This window comes from Sebastes fasciatus, chromosome 19 (assembly GCF_043250625.1).
Source record: "Sebastes fasciatus isolate fSebFas1 chromosome 19, fSebFas1.pri, whole genome shotgun sequence".
Lineage (NCBI taxonomy): Eukaryota > Metazoa > Chordata > Actinopteri > Perciformes > Sebastidae > Sebastes > Sebastes fasciatus.
In genome coordinates this window covers 15,344,678-15,359,908 of record NC_133813.1, presented here as the reverse complement: position 1 = coordinate 15,359,908, position 15,231 = coordinate 15,344,678, and the positions used below count along the sequence as shown (strand labels likewise).

The 15,231-nt window shown below is 38.4% G+C and overlaps 2 protein-coding genes across 2 annotated transcripts in view; one reads left to right on the top strand and one right to left on the bottom strand.

Annotated features, from left to right (window-relative positions):
• LOC141756882 (alanine--glyoxylate aminotransferase 2, mitochondrial-like) overlaps positions 1-15,231 on the bottom strand; it is a 308,692-nt gene that overhangs the window by 283,823 nt on the left and 9,638 nt on the right. The gene's annotated exons all lie outside the window — the stretch shown is intronic.
• tmem267 (transmembrane protein 267) lies at positions 4,629-10,139 on the top strand. The gene is made up of 3 exons (XM_074617777.1): positions 4,629-4,733; positions 7,537-8,002; positions 8,230-10,139. The coding sequence occupies exons 2-3, from the start codon at positions 7,595-7,597 to the stop codon at positions 8,563-8,565; spliced, it is 744 nt and encodes a 247-aa protein (XP_074473878.1). The 5' UTR covers positions 4,629-4,733; positions 7,537-7,594; the 3' UTR covers positions 8,566-10,139.

Sequence of the window (15,231 nt, the reverse complement as noted above, 5' to 3'; positions counted from 1 at the left end):
AACATGCTGATGTTTAGCTGGTTAAAGTTTACAATGCCTGTAAACTGTGAGTGTTTGCAACAGACTGTTTTGCTAGTAATTGCACCAAATAAGTTTGGCTAAAGTGGGGTTTCGTTTAAAAACTTGTGATCATCTAACTGCCTGTTTTTGTAACCCCATCTGACATCACCACATTCAGTTAACTTTCTCAGATGAATACAATATCAACACTCAGCCTGATGCATTCAGCGAGAAAATAAGAAGAAAGGAGATTGGTCATAACTCTCTTCTTGACCTTTAGCTCTCACTCTCCGTGCCTCCCTCTCTCTCTCTCTCTCTCTCTTTAATCTGTCTCACTGTCTCTCTTCCCTCTCTCTCTCAAGCTCTCTTTCTTTCAATATTCTGACAAGTTCTGGCAGGCCGACGTGGAGACCGAGGACAAATCAATACACCATCTAACAGCTGTCAGCTGGAGTCCTCTGTGTGTGCAGAGTGTATCTGCTGCCGTCGGTATTGCATTCATTACTCTTTACACCTCATACTCGCCCGTCCTTATTGTTTTTAAAACGGGGGTGTCGATGAGAACCCAATTAATATTTTACAATGACAGGGCGTGAAGTGAACGAGGAGGGTAAAGAGACCTCGACAGGAGAAGGGTGATGAGGACAAGTCTTATGTATTGTTCTCGTTGTTCTTTGTGTTGCGAGTAGTCAGAGAAAGTTTTTTTTTTTGCTCTTATGGTTAATAAATAGCATCATATATAACCTTTCACCTGATATTTCAACCAAACTTTAATTAAATGCAATTGAAATGTCCAGCCATGCTCCCTCCGTCTGCAGCCACAATGTGATCCACATTAACCTCTATATAGGAAAGAGTGTGTGTGTGCGTGTGTGCGCGTGTGCGTGTGCGTGTGCGTGTGCCTGTCAGTTCCAACAGCCTTGCTCTGCTCTAATGACTAGCTTGACCTTTCACTGATAACTGGATGAATGACACGATCTCTCCTTCCCACTCAATTCAGCCCCGGCTTCTGGCTCTCTCCTCTCTTTAAACACTCAACTCGCTGCCTCTCTATCTTTTGCTCCACGGCTTCCTTTATCTCTCTGTTTTACAATTCCTGTCTGTTTCTGAACCTTTTTTCCTCACAAACTTCATCTTATGATTCTTCCTTTATTCTGGGCATTAACTTCATACAGTTTTGAAGCCATATTTCAACGTGTTCTCATCCCGACCGACGCTTTGTTGGATCCCTTGGTGTCACTTTTCAGTCGAAGTAAACACGTGCTTAATGTTGTGAATTAAACAAGAACACTTGCTTAGGATTAGGCAGTGAAAATTACACTGAACGTTTCCCCTCCCACCCGCCCTGTTTGTCTCTTTTGCGCTTCAAACTACGTCAACAAAGAACTTTCCCTGAGTGTGTTTACTATTGCCGTGGATGGGTTTACATTGTAGTTAATGGAAAGCCCGGCGCATCTCAAACTAACGCTAAAGAGTGCCTCGTGAGTCGGCATCGAACACCGATCGCCGTGATAAAGCGTCAGTATTTGACGCCCTTAGGAATGAGATGAGTGCACCTTTAATATATCAAAACATGTGGCCTGTTATGTACACTTTTGTATTTGCTTTTGGCAGCGATGTGTTGTTTACTTTTCCCAAAGTCCATTCACATATATATATTTTTTTTGTGCCATACTAATAAGAAAGTGTTCTGATTCTTCCAATACAAAGCTACCTTTGTTTGAATTTTTAACATACACTCAGTGGCCACTTTATTACACCTGTAAAAATGCATTCCAACACAACACTTCTCCCATTAATCTACTTTTATAAAGATAATAATGCTCAGTTTTGATTGACACTGTCAGAGAGGTATTCATTTAACTATAATTGAAGTGGTAGTTTGCAGTGGTGTCATAAAATACATGCAGCTTTGTCGAACTCTAAGCTATCAACTTTTTTTCATAATTTTCAACGGACAAATTAAAAAAATGTGTTACTTTAATGATTTATTATTATTCATTGTGCACTATTGGAGAAAAGAAATCCTGAACTTGGCCACAGGAGGGCAGCAGAGAAGCTCCTTCACCGTGCGCTGTCTGTGGTGCTGAAACATTCAAACGCAGTCTCTATCTCTGTGCCTCTCTCCATGGTGCTGAATAATTCAGACGAATGGTATATCCCACTCTGATTTCATATCTCCTCTGTCCTCATAATGACCTGCAAATCAATTAAGTCCACCATCATGATGCCAGTTCCCTTTGCTGATGTGCAAAAGGGATGGGTGGAGCAGACGTATGTCACACTGCATTAGTAACCATTAGTGTCATGTCATTATGTTCTTTTATTCTGGCCTGATTCTGATTATTCCACCAATTGCTTGTCAGCCTCAAACACAGCAGAACATTGTCTTGTCTGCGCTGTCGTCTATGAAGAACTAGAATTGTAAGTTAGTGCTACAAAATGAGAGTTCATGTCCTGAGTCATGATGCCATTCACCACAATTACTGCCAGAACATTGGTGTTTCCGAAATGTTACTCGATGCAAACTGCAGCCTCATTCTCCAAATTGTGGTGATTCTCGTGATTGCATTGATCTCGTCTCGTCTCTTCCAAGAACGGACCAAATTGCCAAATATGAAAGCTCGGTGAATAATGTTGTGTCTGAATCTGAAAATAAGAAAACATTTCAGGATTGGATCGGCATTTTAGCAGCAGATAACAAGAAGCAGACATGTCTTTCAAATCACAAAGCAACTGTGGGCACAGAAATATGAATAAATAAATAAATAAATGAGGTCACTAAATACACCTTTAAAGGGCAGACAGAGCTTAAATGGAGAAAAAGCAAATCACTGATTGAATTTGAAATTCTAAATGAATCCCTACTGAGGAAGTCATTTAGAATAAAAGACAGCCAGGCTAATTAAAGTCATCCCATTAAAAGGGATTAAACAGATATGATCTCGGATCTTTAATAGTGATTATTAAAATTGGATTTTACGTGAGTGGTTGAAATTTAAATTTATTGCATGCCAAGTTTCATTTCCTCTGAACTGACACACCTATTTAAAAACCCTCCACTAACAGGTTTGTCTAATTTGAAACACGGGAGCCGATATTATCCGCCAGTCCAGGGTTCAATATTGGTATTATTCTACCTCTCATATTCATAAAATAAAAACACTATTTTAACAAAACCAAAAGCAACATTTACATTGCAAGGCAACCTGTTGGTTTGGTATACTACTGTACTGTTCAATATATCAGTCTCAAGCATATTGTGGATCCTGAAACAGTGTAAACTAATGACACACAATGAAATGTAACATTAGGTCAAATACTGTACTTAAGTGCTATTTTGACATACTTGTACTTCACTTGAGTATTTCCATCTTATTCTACTTTATACTTCTACTCCATTACATCTCAGAGGGAAATATTGTACTTTTTAATTACCTACATTTATTTGGCTCATATAAAACATGATATACTTCTGTGATATGATGCAGTATACTATACTGCTAATCGACCTAGTAGTATACAAAGTATCTAAAAGTGTCTCCATGTTGAGGAACTGCATCGTTAAAATGCTCTTACATGTATTTGTTTGAGATATAGACAGAATAATATAATATTTTATAATAATATAACACTGTGAAAAAAAGCCATTCTACATAATGAGTACTTTTGATACTTTGAGTATGTTTGGTGAAAACACTTCTGTACTTCTACTGAAGCAACATTTTGAATTCAGGACTTAATCTTGTAATGAAGTGTTTTCAGACTGTGGTATTTCTACTTTTACTTGAGTAAAGGATCTGAATACTTCTTCCACCATGGTATTTAGCTACAGTATGGAGTTAGTAACATGTTTAGTGCCTGGTCGTTTGTGTTCATTCTGTCTCTCTTTCATCCTCTAGTGGTGCTTAGAGAAACTACAGCCACTAAAAGTTAGATCTCTTCTGTAAATACCTTGATCAAATGACTAAACATCACCAAACATTAGTACATTAATTAACAGATACGTGGGTCTATCAATGACCATATTGACATATTTGTGTTACTTTTCCGTCCCTCTAGATGCACACATATCTACACATACAAATACAGATATCCTTCCTTTTATGTTTAGAGCATAGGGGGAACAAAAACAAAACAAAAAGAAAATAAATGAGTATAAAATATATATATAATACAGTATATATGCATACACATATATATCAATAATATGAATAATAATAAAGATGAAATACATGAAATTTCGCAATATTGCTTTGGTGTTATTATCCGGCTGTTCCACCTATGACCTGTAGATTAGCAGCAGAACTCTTGCAAAAGAGATTATTAATCTCAATGTGTAATACCTGGTTAAATAAAGGTTAAATAAAAAATTAAAAAATAAACTGTAATTGACCAAAGTAGATTTTTTTAAAACCTGAAACAGAGCCATGAGGAGGTGCAGAAGTCTAGTCTTCTCTCAGAACACTTGAATTACAATATGCTGAAAGGTTATTATGAAATATTTGCCCAATGATGCCAACAATATGGCAATTTTATATCTCATCCCTCCTCTTTTTCATGTTAAATGTATCATGCTACATGAAATTATCTTAATATTCCTTTAGTGTTATAATCCTGCTGTTCCACCTCTGACCTGTAGGGTGGCAGCAGAGCGCCGTCCACCATCAAGACTACCACAAAAACACACCAGAAGAAGAAGAAGAAGAGTCTAGCCTGTGCATGGCAATGTGGTGAGCATCGATATATTCATCAATTGGTTGATTAAAAACGACTTAAAAACATTTGAGTCAGCCGATAAACACGTTTTAATAGCAGGAGAAGCGTGTCATGTTGTGTAACTGACTGCAGCTAGTTGTAACAGAGCTCATCGTGACTGTCTGCACCGCCTACACAAAGCAGCAGCTCACTGCTAGCCTGTTAGCTCCCAGCTAGCACGACAATGATGTTACTGTAGCTCGCTTAAGATCAGGTTATCTAACTATGTCTTTCTTTATAAACGCTCTAATGTTGACTTGTGACTGTCAGATAAAGATAGACCTCAGTAAACCTTGCTGGTGTTAACCACAGGTAACCATGGAGATAACAGCAGGTGACTGAAATAACTAGCTTTCATACCTAGAGGCACAAAAGCAAGAGACTGCTGTTTCATCAGCAAGTGGGAAACGATGAGATGCATTCAGATAGACTGAAGGTTGAGTACAGTATGTCCCACATTTCACTCAGTTGCATGAGAGACAGAGACCTGTTTGTATTTTCCCCTCTAGGTTCAAAAGACAAGACAGGAACAGTGAGTGGTCTCTGAGATGAACACTATGTTTGGATGGGAAGTGAGGAACAAGAGCATAGAAATGTAGTCTTTTTGCCTTCATTGTTCATGAAGCAGTGGAGTATTTTATTAGCATGCAGGGGTAAAACCTTTGGTTGAGGACTGCTGCTGTGCATTTTAAATTTGCATAATTACAGATGTTTCTTTTGCCAATAGTGTTGCTGCAAAATTGCAATAATTCAGTAAAAATCCAGCTTGTGTATTTACAAGTTTCAAGTTTATTTGTCATATGCATTTGAGTATGGGTATGAAGTGTTAGAAGATCTTCTTTTCTCAAAAGCAAGAGACTGCTGTTACATCAGCAAGTGGAAAACGATGAGATGCATTCAGATAGACTGAAGGTTGAGTACAGTATGTCCCACATTTCACTCAGTTGCATGTATTATTTTCCCCTCTGGGTTCAAAAAGACAAGACAGGAACAGTGGTCTCTGAGATGAACACTGTGTTTGGATGGGAAGTGAGGAACAAGAGCATAGAAATGCAGTCTCTTCATTGTTCATGAAGCAGTGGAGTCTTTAACCTTTAGATGAGGAGTGCTGCTGCTGTGTTTTAAATTTGCATAATTTGAGATTAAGTGGCTTCTTTTGACAATAGTGTTGCTGCAAAATTGCAATGCTTCAGTAAAAATCCAGCTTGTGTATTTACAAGTTTATTTGTCATATGCATTTGAGTATGGGTATGAAGTGTTAGAAGATCTTCTTTTCTCAAAAGCAAGACAACTGCTGCTACATCAGCAAGTGGAAAACGATGAGATGCATTCAGATAGACTGAAGGTTGAGTACAGTATGTCCCACATTTCACTCAGTTGCATGAGAGACAAGAGACCTGTTTGTATTTTCCCCTCTAGGTTCAAAATGACAAGACATGAACAGTGGTCTCTGAGATGAACACTCTGTGTTTGGATGGGAAGTCAAGTCAAGTCAAATTTATTTCTATAGCACATTTAAAACAACATGAGCTGACCAAAGTGCTTTACAGACATAGGCAGAATAAAAACAAAGTTAACAGAGCAGACAACAAAATCACACATATCCACAGACCAAGATAAAATCCATGAGTAAAAGACTGTTATGAGCATTATAAAAGGCCAATTAGTAATCACAATTTAAGTGCATTCAAAAACCGAGGAACAAGAGTGTAGAAATGTAGTCTCAGGCTTTTTGCCTTCATTGTTCATGAGGCAGTGGAGTCTGCATGGGGGTGCAAGGGGTAACCTTTAGATGAGGACTTGCTGTTGTGTATTTTAAATTTGCATAATTCAAGATTTAGTGGCTTCTTTTGCCAATAGTGTTGCTGCAAAATTGCAGTGCTTCAGTAAAATACCAGCTTGTGTTTTATTATTGTGCTTTATTGTGTCATGTTCACTGTCTTTATTTGTGAGATAACATATTTCATTTTATTCTTTTCTAATCTTGTCGCGAAGGCACATTGTCAAAACCTAGTCTTAGATCCAAACAGAACCATTTTGCAGAGGTACACACCTTTCACAGCAATTTATTTAGAATGTATATGCATGTTTTGTGTTTACAAGAGCTGTCAATCGATTACAATGTTTAATTACGATTAATCGCATGATTAATCACACGTTTTATCTTTTCAAAATATACCTTAAAAGGAGAAGTATTTCATACTCTTATCAACATGGGAGTGGGCACATATGCTGCTTTATTATGTCTGTAAAGGGGAGACTCGTGGGTACCCATAGAACCCATTTCCATTCACATATCTTGAGGTCAAAGGTCAAGGGACCCCTTTGAAAATGGCCATGCCAGTTTTTCCTCGCCAAAATTTAATGCACGTTTGGATCCTCACTTATTTTATTTTCTAGTTTCATATGATGTCTATCTTCACTCTAGCTTTAAAACTGAGCCTGCTACAACCTCCGAAAGATCAAAAATCACAAGTTGCGTTAAAACAAATTTGTGTTAACGCGTAATTATCACGTTAACTTTGACAGCCAGAGTGTTTACACATCAACCCAAAGAGCTCTCGGATGACTTAATGCAAGTGACTTATGTATGATGTATGTCTCAGCTTGAGTATTAATATAGTGCATACAATAGTCTTTTTTTAATGTGATGCCTCCCTCTCACATGTCTTTACTGATGTTTCTTGCAACCCAGCCTTACCTCCAGCTTCCATACCCCACTTTTCTTCTCCTCTTTCATTTTCCCTCATTAATCCCTCTCCTTCCATCCTTCTCCAGTCTACCTGACTCTTGCTGACCCTTCAGTGGCGATTGGCCCCCACAGCCATCTGTCAACATGCAAGGATTCTACTCCAAGCTCGACTCCTCCGCCGCCTCGTCCCCGTTATTGGGGGTGGGCCTCGGGGGAGAAGGTGCTCCCGTGCCTCTCAGCCTGGCTGTGGAGACGGAGAAAGCTCAGGCCCTCCTACAGACATTCAGCTCCGCCTCTCTGCTGGCGTCAGCAGGACTCGGTATGTTCTGTGTGGTGGCGGACCACGCCCTCCAGCTTTCCGTCATCCAGAACCACCTGTGGCTGCGTGCTGCCTTGGACAACGCCACGCACGGATTGGTGGGGCTGTGGTCATGGGCAGTTGTTATTGGACTAAGGAAAAAGAGTGATTTGTATGAGGTGCTGCTTGCTGGTCTTCTGGCATCAATCATAGACCTGGACCACTTCTACATGGCCGGATCCCTGTCACTCAAGGTAAGATCTGCACCCTTACTGAGGGTTCTTCTACATATTTTATGTACTGAACTTGACAGATATATGGAATCAGATCACTCTCAATGTTAACCCTCACTCCAGAGGTCTACTTTTGTCATATCTCACAGGTGCTTTATTCAGTCATACTGTAATACTATTTGTAGATTGTGGAATGGTATTATTTTGCTGAAGAACATCTTACAAAAACAACTCCCACCTTCTTCCAGGCTGCCGTCTCACTCCCTCAGCGTCCGCCTCTTCACTGTTCGTCCCTCATCCCCATCCTCTGCCTCTCCCTCCGCTTCCTCATGTGGATCGGACGCCTCAAAGATGCTTGGTGCTCCTTGCCGTGGATGCTTTTCATATCCATGGCGACGCACCACGTCCGCGATGCCGTGCGCCACGGCCTGTGGGTGTGCCCGTTCGGCAACACGGCGCCGCTCCCCTACTGGCTGTACATCAGCACCACGGCGACGCTCCCTCACCTGTGTTCGGTGCTCATGTATCTGACGGGAACCAGGGACGTGATCTCCACCAAACACGGGGTGGCCATCGATGTATAGAAGTCGCCGACGACGTCTAATGCCGATCTGGTATGGATCGCCTCTGGGCAAAAATGTTCTAAGCTGTTTGAAGCAAACTTGAAGATACTTGAAATTACTGGAGGAAACGATGTAAGAATCGGATATTTTTTTCCCCACAAGGATGAGGAAACTCACTATAATGGAAAACAGGAAAAAAAAACTACAATTTTGGTTTCCATGGATTGAGACATCTGTAAAATAACAATTTAGCTGTTTGAAAAAGGAACGTTCCAATATGAGTGCCAATCATGGATTTTTTTTTTTTGGATTAAGGAAATGTTTAAGAATCCTGCTCACTTATCTGGAGAGTGCTGCTTTTCTCCAGTAACTGTCTTAAGTGTTGGAGTGACCCTTTAAAGCTTTGACATATCGCTCATCTACCCAAACCCCGATAACGGATCCGAGACTTCATAACATTTCTTGGCCCCCTGAACTCTTAACTAGTCATCACCTGAACTATCCCTATCCGTCCTCGTCTTAAGAAGGAACACTCAAGGAAAAGCCAACCAAAGGTCATCCATAGGCTGTATGACACTGACATATTGTTACCAGTGTCACCCTCAGTGCATCCAACAGTATATTACCACTGTTTATTCCACTGTGCATTTAAAATTGCTCATCTTACCACAGTAGTGAAATTTGAACGTAGAGTATGTTTTAGATCTACCACATTCCAATGACCGAGCCACCATTAATCACCACAAAACATTATCTCTGGCTGTTAGGTTAATGCCTGTACTATCCAGCTGTCACCTCTCTGCCACTTCAGCAGACTCTCATTTTGCTGCTTGGACGAGCCTTATTGTCCAGTCAAAAATCACTTTTCCTATGGAAGCCACTTTTTGCAAAATCAAAGGTTTCAGTGCCAACCATGTCAGCTGTGGTTATGGATCAGGATTTTGTGGCTCAATGCCATGTCTAGGTGCTACAAACCTCTAAAATGTGTAGCATCTAGACATGGCATTGGCATTGACAATGTTGAATTTAGCTGAAAAACGCATCCTTATTTTAAGTTCTGTTGGCTGTTAAAAGGTGAACAGGCCCGGTATACTGTTTGCATGAATCAACCTGGAAGTGAGAAATATTCCACTTTTAAGAGATACTGTGCTCAAGATGCTGTACAACTTACTGTTTTTTATTTTTACATTTTCTTTTATTAAGCCTTTATTTTAGCAGAAATAGTGTTTCAAACAAGATACACACACAAACCTTTAAAACACAAAACAATCACACAGTATTTCAGATAACATACACACAAACATTTAAAAGGAACAGTGTGTAACATTTAGCCTTTTGTGTATAATCACCTGAAAATCGTGTTTTCATTACCTTACAATGAGCCGTTTATATCTACATACGGAGCGGGCCGCTATGTTTCTACAGTAGCCCAGAACGGACAAACCAAACACAGATTTTTAGATAGGACCATACATGTTTTCACGTCGGCCACCGTAGTTCTACACGCTTGGCGCACACGGGTGAAGTTCAGTTTGTTGCAACTTGCAACCTCACCGCTAGATGCCGCCAGATCCCTACACACTGCACCTTTAAAACACATAAAAATGCAGTTTCAACTACAGAGTCATAAGGCCAGGATGACAGTTTCAAACAGGAAAGTCCAGGAGTATTATTTTTCACAGATTTGGCTCCGTTGTTGCTGAGGATGAAATGACGGATGATTTTGTACTTTAATGTAAGTATGATACGTGTATGGTGTCCCAAGTCACCTCTCTAGTTTATATCAAACATAGAAAGGATAAGGGACCAGAGGCCTGTACTTAGACGCAAGTTCAACATACCCAGGGTATCTTCTCGTTATCTGGTTTAACTGACCCCAACAACAGCGATCCCACTAAGCGGCCCTACGACGGTGGCTATCAACTCGGTAAATCAATAACTTTGCGTATCCTGTTAAATGAATATGTTGCTTACAGAATAGAATAGAAGCATAGAAGATACTTAGTATTCCCTTTGGGGAAATAGTGGTGTGTGTGACACTTTCAGCCTCGTTTCAGCTCCAACCCACAGCCGTGTGAAATAAAAACTTGGGAGCAAATAAAAAAAATAATTTAAAAACATATTTCAAAGCAGTAAGCAGGCTTACTTTCATATCTTAAATTGTAATCGCCTACAGCATACATAAAACTACCGGTAGCAAAGTAACGCAAGGCAATATATACAGTCTGCAGGACTGTAAACGCACGACTCTGACATATTTAATAATAAAAAATTGTATTTGCTTCCAAGTCGCCGATTTTTTGCCAGCTCTCCTTCTTTCATTTGGCAATTTAACTGTGTTGCTATTAGCCTGGATTATGACTTTGTATTTGTGTAATATGATCTTACGATCTGCACACCGATGCTTTGATTGGTCAGTAGGCGATGCTTTTATTCGAGTTGATCTCTTATCTCGAACATAAACCCCAAATCCTGCTTCGTAGTACAGGCCTCTGGTCTGGAAAGATTCTGGGTATTTATTTTTTAATGTTATTTTTTAACATTCAAGGGAATGATTTGTTCAATAGTGTGTCTATTGCTAGTAATATCTTCATATAACTTGTTGATATTTACAGAAATATAAAATGGAAAAAAGATGTAATTGCTGCATTAACTTGCTGTATATTAGTCCACTGCTGTTTTTGTTATGCTACTGTAATTAAATTATCGATCAGTACATACTACATATTAAAATTTCCAGTTGGCTTTTCAGTGGTGAAACCATGACTTACAGAAGGACATGGGCTGTTTGTTTTTTTAAACTATTTATCACATGAATATTATAATCCACTAAGACACAAAACATTTAGAGGTAGGAAGTCATTACACTGTTTTAGATGTAGACTGATCACACACAATCCTTTAACAATCTTATTTAATACATTTTACATGATGCATAATATGTGATAATAGAGTGGACTTAATGGGTTTTAGGAACTTAAAGTTATTTGAATGCAATTGATTTAAGTATAAAAGGGATGGTGGACTCTGAAGAGGTTTTGTAATAGTCTGCTTTTATCTTTTTGAATTGGAAAATATTCAACTTAATAACAGTATTCTCAAATAGCCATAAAAAAACAATTAATTTCTATTTTTCTTGTGTGTTTATGCTTTCTTGTGGAGCTGCTGGTGATTGTAAGGTTGTAGTGGTACTTGTTGTCCACTAGATTGCGACAGTGAGCTGTAGGTGTTCACAATGTTAATTTTGCACTAATCAGGTCTTAAAGTTTGAGAGTTGCAGTGTGTCATTGAAAAAAAAATCCTTGTGACATAAATTAAAAAATGTATTTGTAGTTGAATTTTGGGAAGGAAAGGTTATGATGTCCCATTTTAGTTACTAGTTATTTTGAGTAAAACTTGATCTCTTTTACTGTTGCTTATGTTTACAATGTGACCTTCATTAATGCCATATCATGAATTTTGCACATTTTATTTATTTATTTGTTTAAATTATATTTTGTATTTGTTGAATATGTTTTTTTGACATTTTGATTTCAATAATTTTAAAGTATAGATGGTAACGAGATGGTGTTAATGTAGTGTTCTTTTTAGCCCAATAAAATATATCCTGTGTATATGTTCTGTGTTTGTCCATCAATACATGCTTGGCATACAATGTTAAGATTTTTTTTATTACATTTTTCATGGCAAACTATCCTGTGACTTTTTATATGACCTTTTTATAGCATTCTATATTGTGAGTTTTTTATGACTTTCTTCGATATACTGTAATATTTAATTTTTACATAATATACTATGGCTTTTTTTCGACATACTAACCTACGATTTATTTTTTTTTTTTACTATTTTCAACATACTATACAATTACTTTTTTTTACTCTTTCTTAAACATACTATACTATGACTTTTTTTCGACTTACTATACTATCACATTTTTTCGATGTACTATACTATGACTTTATTTCGACACTGACTTTTTTTTTACTCTTTTTTTTTTGCGGACTATACTATGACTTTTTGACTTTTTTTTCATAAAATTATCAACATACTATACTATGACTTTTTTTCGACACTGACTTTTTTTACTCTTTTTTTGCGACATACTATACTATGACTTTTTGCATAAAATTTTTGACATACTATATTATGACTTTTCATGAAATTATCGAAATACTATACTATGACTTTTTTTATGACTATTTTCGCCATACTATACTATATAGGGGAGAGGGGTAAAATGAGCCAGTGGGTAAGTTGACCCACCCCCTGTATCTTGGCAACTGTGATTATGTTTTGTCATGTGACCATAAATTCAGGAAGTACCCATCATTTCTATCTTGCTGTGATGAAGTGAAGCACATGGGAGAAGTAGTAAGTACTTTTTTACACCAAAAACAGTTTTTTCCCAGTCAAAGTAAATTTTCTGCATGTCAGGAATAATGAATGTTAGGTCAAAGCAAATTTATCCAGGTCTAAAAAAATATATTATACATGTTGGTGATTTACTAAAGATATAACACCATGTTAATCCCTTCACTAAAGATTAGCCTGAATTGCTAAACTGGGCCATTTTTTCCAAAATGGTAGCTATGGGGCAAAGTGAGCCAAAGGTTATGGGGTAAGTTGAGCCACTGGCTCACTAATATTCTACTGTTATTCCGAGCCACTGGCTCAACTTACCCCACCATAAATTAACCAAATTAATTCTCTGATGTATAAAATGGTATTACTGTTGAGTGTTACACAACTTGGTTTGATTTTTTTTATGTGTTAACCTTTATAGAAGAGGGAGATAAAGGAAGTTAAAACAGTTGGTTACAGTGGAACAGCAGAGGCAAAGAGGGTCCTCACAGAGGAGGTAGAGAAGGAGCTTGCAGACCATATCAAGAAGCTGGCTGAACAGTTCCACGGCCTTACTCCAAAGAAATGCTGTGAACTGGCATTGGAATTGGCAGAAAGAACAACCTTCCTGTCCCCAACAACTGGAAAGAGAAGGGTTTAGCAGGTAGGCCTAGGTCAAACCAAAGACCAAGACGAAAATCACAGCGTACAGCAGTTCTGAGGAGAGTGTGATGCCATCCCATTTGATGACACTTCTGAGCATGAGAGTTCTAATGATGAGAGAAGTGAATCAGACATCTCAGATCTGTCAGTTGGTGACTTTGTCATAGTAAACTTTGTATCCAAAGGCAGAAGCTACCATTACATTGGCTTGGTTGAGAGCCTGGAGGGCAACGAAGTGAGTGCAAGATTTCTCAGAAGAATCCGGGGGAACACTTGACGTGAGAAGCCCACCTTTGTATTCAAGGAAAAGGATGAGGCATCTTTTCCACTGAGTGATGTGCTGAAGAAGCTACCTCAACCTCAAAAGGCTGGAGGAACTGCAAGGAGGGAGCAACAGTTCATATTTCACTGCAACCTTGACGACTGGAATATTGTCGAATATTGAATGATATTTTGATTGTTCAATGGTCTTGAAACTCACAGGTGGTTTGTTCTCACAAGTTCATAACTGTGAAACTGTTTGTTAACACACTTATGCTGAGGTTTAAACTTAAAAACTCAGATGTTCAGTTTACCCCACGATGGCTCAACTTACCCACTGACTCGGATCAACTTACCCCTTACCTGGGGCAAGTTGAGCCACAGGAGCACTTTTTTTGGGAAGGTCATTTTTTCCAGACAGCTTTGTGATGGATGCATGCTGATCATTTCATTTGATAGGAGAGATCCTGAATTTAAGGTTCAAGTTTTCATTCTGCTTCTGTCTCATTTTTCCTAACCTCGAGGACAGCATAAGTAAAAATTGGCTCATCTTACCCCACTCTCCCCTACTATACTATGGCTTTTTTTTTTACATACTATGACTTTCGACATACTATACTTTCCTTTTTTTTCGACATACTATAATATGACTTTTTCGACATACTAGACTGTGACTTTATTTCTTCAGACTATACTATGACTTTTTTCGACACTATGACTTTTTTTACTCTTTTTTGCGACATACTATACTCCACTGGAGAAGGGCTAAAGAGTCGCATGTGGCTCCGGAGCCGCAGGTTGCTGACCCCTGGTTTAGGAGTTCAATAGCTTGCAAGCAACTGTGGGATTATCGAGAAGTCTCTACAAAAGGAGCGAGCAATGAGTGCTTAAGCAGAACTAGTGTAAGCATGAATGTAGCGGGTAATTAGCCGCTGTAATGAAGAGTATAACTGTATTGACTTGGATGTGCTGGAGCAGCTACAGTACCACTACCAGTAACACGACATATCAGACACGCAGGCAACCGGAAATGACATAATACACTTACCGCAGTACGTCATCACGTCCACGCACAAAATCAGAGGATGCACCCTATTAACAGATCCCTCTTATTCTTCTTTGGTGTTTATTGGCGGTTGGCAAACCAGCTTATAGGTGCATCACCGCCACATACTGGACTGGAGTGTGGAGCAATAGATTGGCAGGAAAAAAATAAAATAAAAATTAATATAAAAATGAATAATTATTATTAATAATAATATTAATAATAACGAAATAAAATAATATTACTAATAATAATTAAATTCTCTCCATTATTCCTGTTGCCCTTAAAGGGACTGTTTGTAAGATTCAGAAATTTAAAGGGTCATAACTTTACGAGAAAAAAAAACTGTTTTAATATTACAAGAATAAAGTCATAAC

Coding starts and splice junctions, on each gene's coding strand:
- tmem267 (XM_074617777.1), top strand. CDS start 7,595: ATGCAAGGATTCTACTCCAAGCTCGACTCCTCCGCCGCCTCGTCCCCG. Junction 8,003..8,229: donor CCGGATCCCTGTCACTCAAG/GTAAGATCTGCA, acceptor ACCTTCTTCCAG/GCTGCCGTCTCACTCCCTCA.